This window comes from Ailuropoda melanoleuca, chromosome 18 (genome assembly GCF_002007445.2).
Source record: "Ailuropoda melanoleuca isolate Jingjing chromosome 18, ASM200744v2, whole genome shotgun sequence".
Lineage (NCBI taxonomy): Eukaryota > Metazoa > Chordata > Mammalia > Carnivora > Ursidae > Ailuropoda > Ailuropoda melanoleuca.
In genome coordinates, this window is record NC_048235.1 from 30,824,702 (window position 1) to 30,831,183 (window position 6,482).

Here is a 6,482-nt window from a genome sequence, read left to right on the forward strand (position 1 = left end):
GCCACTATGTCCTGTGACCACTCTGAATAAAAGGTAGTGGAGGGAGGTGGGGCTCTTCCAGAGCTGAGAGGAGAGAAATGACAAGGAGCCGGGGTTATCAGGGGGGCTTCCTGGAGGAGAGGTTCTGAGGGTGGTGAGAGCAGAGCTTCTGCAGAGAGGGGACTTGACGGCATCTGTGAGGGGAGGGCTGCGAACAAGGCAGGAAGCTGGTGGGCACTGTGGGTTTGGAAAGCTTGGAGGAGACCAGCTTGGCCAACAGAGAAGCCCAGGCAGCGACGAAAGAGTCTTGCCCTCCGGGGTGACAGCTGTTTTGTGCCACAACAGCAGAAGGCTGGTGTTTCGCTGTGTGGCAGCCTCTGGCGAGGAAACTAGCCCAGACCTCCCATCCCTGGAGAACCACTCAGAGTTGAGTTCACCTTGAGCCCCGCCAGCTTCCTCCGCAACCGCGTTACCTGTAGGGTCCAGCACAGCTCCCTGTCTGGGGACAGCTCTGCTGCAGAATGAGTCTCTGCCTCTCTGTGTCCCTTCCCACCCTGCCCAGGAAATCGTCAGCTCTTCCTTATTTGAGCGTGCTCCTTTTCCGCATCCAGCACCCTGAGTGGCTGGGCTCGGAAACATGGAGTTCTCAGCGCAGGCTGGAGGGGGAGCAGGCACCATCCGGTGGCGGTAGCGCGGTCTCCCTGTGAATCGCAGGCTACAGAAAGTGGACTCCAGCCTGCACGTAAACCCGCTGTTCTCCAGCCAAACATACATAATAACCTGCAGAGAACGCACCTGTTTTGCCAACGAACTCTTAAAAAAAAGATCTCTTTGCCCCAGCAGAGGTTGTCCCGCCATGGGGCGCAGAGAGAGGAGCCAGAGGCACTGGCCAGGAAGAGCTTGTGGACCGGTGCCACAGAGGGACAGTGGTCCCTTGAAGCCCCAAGCTCCTGAGGCTGTCTGTGAGCATGTCTGCTCCATCTCTGGGTGCCCGGGGCTGGCACTGAGAGATACCAGTGCCTGTGGGCTGAGCTGAACTGAAAAAGTGGAGGGCACCGCTGCCCTCTTTAGCACAAGCCCTGGCTTATGAACTTGACCCCTTCCCTAGGTCCAAGGATCTACTCAAGGGGATTTCTCCCCAGGGGACCGCAGGCGTGGGAGCCTCCGGCCTGCTCTCTGACGCACAGAGCACACACACAGGAGGGTTTTCTGGGGAGCTCGTCCACTCGGGCAGGGGACCCAGGCAGGCTTGGGCAACCATCCCTGAGAGGCAGCCTCTGGGCTGGGGAGTGGGACAAAGACGGCTGGCAGTTCAGGAAGGTCAGGGCCTCTGAGCGCAAGGTCTTTCACCTCATTGCCTTGCTTGGGGACACTGCTTTTCCTGAATCAGATCCGGCCCCAGCAACCAGCACAAAACTCAGGAGTTGGGTTTTTGGCGGGGAGTTGCACCATTAGATCCTAAGTAACTCCTTCTCTCTTTGTGTCCCTCAGGATCACACCTCGACACCCAACCCTTGAACTCCACACACTCTGCCATGCACACGGGAGGAGAGCTGGAGCGGAGGGCTACGGAAGTGGCACACCTGTTCCTCTAGGCTGATGGCATGATCTCTGTAAGGGACTTCCTTTAGTCTCCTATTCGCATGAAAGACTGACTGTAGACGCATGACCTACAGTCCTCAATCCTGCCTCTAGTGACGACGGATCTCTGTTGGGAATCAGGACAAACGCCTCAAGAAGGGGGGTGGGGAGAAAGAGAGGGATAGAAAACCAGCGCGAGAGCGTGTGAACGCAAAAGTGAACAAGGGCTCTTTTGTGCTTGGGGATGATATATTTTTTAAAATCATTTTAATTTTGACTTGTTACAGGGTACTTTTTTTTCAACCTCATCTGTAGGAAATCCATGTGGGCTTCCTGGAAAGAAAAAAAAAAAGAAAGAAAAACTAGGCACAAAATCAGTTCGGCACGTTAATCCCATGTCCTCATCTGCCAGCCTTCCCCACCGCCACAAGCGTCCATTCCATTTGTGACATCCCATCCCACTCCCCAGGGGGCCACTCCTCCCAGAACGTTCTACATGACATTCAGGACACGCGCATAGGCGCGCGCGCACGCACACACACACACACAAGCACCTCTCCCCTCTCCTCAGTGTACACACAGATTTTACTGTGACGTCCGAAGCTGTAGAGAATCTCCTGTGAACAAACTGGAATTTTTTTATGTTGTCTCTCTCTCTGCCAGTTTCAGTATTAATCATCTTCCAATGGAAAATCATTACCTTGAGAGTACATTCGGGGTTCCTTGTGTTAGGGACAAAAGAATCTGAGGTGAGGACCCCCCAGGCTCCGCTGTAGGGCTCAAAGGGAGCCAGTGCCCCCTCTTAAAGGGTGTCCTCTCTCAGCTGGGGGCGGGCCGGTGGCTGTCCCAGGATTGCACCAGCATGTTCAGTAGAGAAGGTTTCCTATATCTTCAAGCACTTATACCATAGTCTGTGTTCAAAGTGTAAACTGTACAGTAATCAGCCTTGTGTATATGAAAACAATAATACTATGCAAACCAACAGAAACACTTTAGCAGTGTGTAGAAAGCACTAAGAGCTCGGCTCCCGAGGACTTCAGGCTGCGGGAGAAGGAGCTGCAGCCTGTCTTTCAGTGAAAGAGGAAGGAAGGGAGTAGGGCTAGTGAATGTATCTGTCAGTTCTCACAAGTCAGCCACCCCACCCCACCAAGGTCTCCCGGAGCCAACTTGGTGCTCTAAGTCCAGGCAGCCCACAGGATGGGGGGCCTAGGCCGGACCGCCTCAGTGCCCCCACTCTGACCAAGCCCCTCTGCCCCACTCGGAGAGGCGGCCGAGGGGCCCACTCCGGGCCCCACTCCGGGCCCCAGGCGTAGGGGGAGGAGAGCCGGAGGAGGAGAGAGCAGCCGGCCACCTGGAGGCCCCCGGGCTAGGAAGTCGCCCTTCCTAGGCCAGCCCCTCGGTCAGAGCTGGAAGGAGACAGCTAGCTGGCCGTTCCTCGTCTCGGTGCCACCAGGGAAGAGCCTTAAAGTTCCGCTGGAGCCTCCGGCGAGCGAGGCCCGAATCAGCACAATCCGCCCCGCCCGGCCCGGCGGGCGCCCCCTAGGGCCAAGAGAGCGACTGGCAGGCTCTTCTCGCTCACGAGAGCCTTTGTTTGCGGACGTCCTGTCCCCTTCCTCCCTGCCGCTCCTCCGAGGCGGCCTCAGACACATCCACCCTTCCAAGTAGCACACAAGCTCCCTCACGACCGACCCCCGCGGCCCTGGTGCCCGTCACCAGCGCACAGGCCCCACGCGCCCGGGCCGCNCTCCCCTGCTCGACCCCGCGCCGTCCCCCGCAGGCCGCCGCGGCAGCCCCCCGTAGAGCCCCGCGTGGGCCCCGCGGCTGCAGGCTACGCTTTGGCACCTTCCGCTGCGTCCGGCATGGCTGCTTGGCCCGCCGGCCCCGGGCCCCGGGCGGCATGGCTGCGCGCTCCCGTTGCTAGTAGGAGCTGTTAGCGGAGGAGCTCGGGGTCTCCACATGATGCCTAGAGAATGCTGCAGTCTGCACATTAGACGCTTTTTAGAAGTTTTGGAATTACCTTGATTTTTTTAATTGTTATGAAAATGACTCTTTTCTTGACTCTCTCCCAAATGCTCTGTTATCGGGAGAGAATCCCCCCACCCCACTCTGATGTATAGACCATTCTCCCTACACCAGCTGAACAAATGTCAAAATTAATAAAGAAATTGACTCACGGCACAGGGCTCCATCTCTCCTTCCTGGCTCGGCCTGCGGAATCTGAGGTGCTGGGGCAGGAGTGAAGCCGGGGTTGGGGCTGAAGGAGTCTGGGGTGGGATCAGTCAGCAGGCAGGCCTGCATCCCTGGGGGGTGCCCACTTCCTGGAAACCTAGACAGCCCTTTCATCAGACCGCCCTCCCCCCCCCCCCCCCNCCCCCGCAGAAGCCCACCAATCCCCTGAGCGTGGTAGAATGGATTTCTGTCGCCTAAGGATTACCATGAGATGGGGGCAAGTCCAAGGTGGGTGGAGGGGGGCACCTCACATCCCCAGGGTGCATGGTTGGACCCACAGTATACACTAAGGGGGACCCACCCAGACCCCCCTGTGAAGGTGTCTGGCTCCTGCACTCAATGTCTTTCAAAGTTCAAGAACTTTTGAGAAAATTGCCCTCTTCCTCACTAATTCCTAACACTTCACGAGGCTGGTCACCAAGCTGGCCTCAGTTTTCTCATCTGTCAAGTGGGGGAATGGATTAAACAGTTGCTAAAGTCTCTTCGGTTTGTCATTCTGGAATTCCAGAACGTGAATGCCTTTGTGAAGCTTGGCAGTAAAAAAGAATCAAATCATTTGCTGCAGCTTTTCTTCCTCATAAGTTCCCATTACTAGGGGGTGACCAAGTCACAGTCACAGTGTTCTAGGAGCACTGCCAGCCCTCACTCGGAATCTGTAGCTTCTCTCTCAGAAAAGCCACCCTTGACCAGGTGCCAGCCGTGGCTGTGCAGCCGCATGGCCCAGAGGGGTTTCAAAAGCACGGTTTCAGGATCACAGTCACCGGTGGGGAGGAGGGGGGGGTGGTGTCGGGCAGCAACACTGGGAATCGGAATTAAGTTTCTCAAATGCTTGTGATGGGCAGCCTGGTAACACAGGCAACTCAGAGAGGTAAGATCCTTTTTTCTTGTTTTCGGTCTAAACTTCTAGAGACATATTCTCCACAGCCTGCGTGAGGTCTTTCTTGCATTGACCTCCACCATGTACACTGCAGAGAACACGGCTCGGAGCAGCCCCCTCCACCAGGAACAGAGAACAGCAGCCTGGGGAAAGGCTCTGCGTGCAAGGGGCGCCCTCCCCAAGGGCCCGGTTCAGACCTCCAGCTGGAAGCCTAGGTGAAGGCCAGCATAGGGCACCTCTTTTCTCCCACCTGCCACCGTGGGACCACGGGGTGTTGAGGCAGCCAAGGAGCCCATGGCCTGATCAGGAGAGGCTTTGGAACTGACTGGCAGAGGAGGGACAGAAGTCTGTCTGCCTGACAGTCACTCATGTCCTGTCATTTGATGTGTTCAGACCAGGGGCATGCTGGTTTCCACTTTTTAAAAAAACAAAACAGAAACCAGAACTGTAAGGCAGGGCGCTGCCCCGCAGAGAAACAACCGCGTCCTCACCATGGCCCCCTGTTGGTAAAAGGGAAGAGGGCCCCCAGTAGAGCCTTGTGTGTTGGAAACATTCATTAGAAAGAAAGGCATATGGGTGCTCTGCCACTCAGTCTAGTCCCACCCATCAAATAATATCTGAGCACCAACCAGGTGTCTGCCAAAAGGACCCACTACTGCATCAACAGCCATCTCAGCCGTCCCAGCACTCCCACCCAGGTGCCAAGCCAGACAGAACGGGGCAATGGCTCCAGCAGAGGCTCAAGTGATCCCTCGGAGGAGGAAGGTGTGAGAACAGAGGGAATCAGGAAAGGCTGCTTGGAGGAGGCAGAGGTGAGAAGAGCCCACACACAGCACACGCAGAGCTGCTCCACTCCCGCCCCCTGTCCCAGTCTGCTGGCCGGCTCCACTCCCAGGCTCTCAGGCCCATCACAGAGATTCACAGCCCCACTCCCCACTGCCCCAGCCAAAGCCCAGCCTCCGCACTTACCCACCTCAGCTCGGAGGAAGGAAGAGAAGCATCCACACTCAGACTCCATACTCCCCCACTGCCTTGGGCCTGGGCACCCCAGGACAGCACCCCCTGAGCCTGGCCTCCTTGCCCTCAGGGGAGCAGCTGCAGGAACTGTACCTTCCAGCTGCCTCAGGAGCCTCCAGGGGGCCTCAGGTACCCACCTTTCCCTAGATGCTGGACTTGGGGGACCAGGAGCAGGTAGACCCTGTGAGAATGAACCGAGCTTCCAGAGCTCATGCTCTCTCTCTTCTCTCCCTCTCTCTCTCTCTCTCTCACACACACACACACACACACATACACACACACACACACCCTGGCTGATTTTACAGTCAATCTTTCAAAGTGCAATTTGTCTTGGAAAAGCCAATGTGAGGCCTGTGTGGGTTTCAACCAATGGCGCCGCACCTCTCCCAGCTCAGCCAGTCTCCGGTCTGTATTCTAATGGGCCCTATCTTTATCAGGGAAATGTTGCTTCTCTGAACTTAAAACTTCTCATGGAGGGTCCCCAGACTCACAGGCAGAGGAGGGGTCTGAACTGAGGCGTGGGGAGCCACCCCTCTCCAGAACGGGCAGAGAGAGAGCCAAGGGGCGCTGGTGAGACCTCTCACCTGCCCCGGGAGCACCTGACTTCCGAGCCGCTGACGTAGGTGCTGGTCCCCGGGCCAGGGCTGGGCCGGATGCCTTAGGTAGGAGGGCAGTCTGGGGCTTGGGCCGCTCTTGACCCTCCAAACCTGCCATGGGCTTCTGGGTCAGAGCTCGGGGTCTCTGGCTTTAGGGGCCTGGATTTGGGCTTCTCGCCTTCCCTCACCCTGACCCGAGGATC

General features: G+C 57.1%; 1 protein-coding gene across 8 annotated transcripts in view; it reads left to right on the top strand.

The window, feature by feature from the left end:
- Positions 1-1,825, top strand: part of ANK1 (ankyrin 1) — a 129,259-nt gene extending 127,434 nt beyond the window's left edge. For all 8 annotated transcript variants that reach the window (XM_034647507.1, XM_019798971.2, XM_034647508.1 and 5 more), the window contains one exon: positions 1,471-1,825. In XM_034647507.1, coding sequence (XP_034503398.1) covers positions 1,471-1,497 — 27 coding nt within the window. In that variant the 3' untranslated portion in view covers positions 1,498-1,825. The remainder of the gene's footprint in view (positions 1-1,470) is intronic.
- Positions 1,826-6,482: the final 4,657 nt, after the last annotated feature.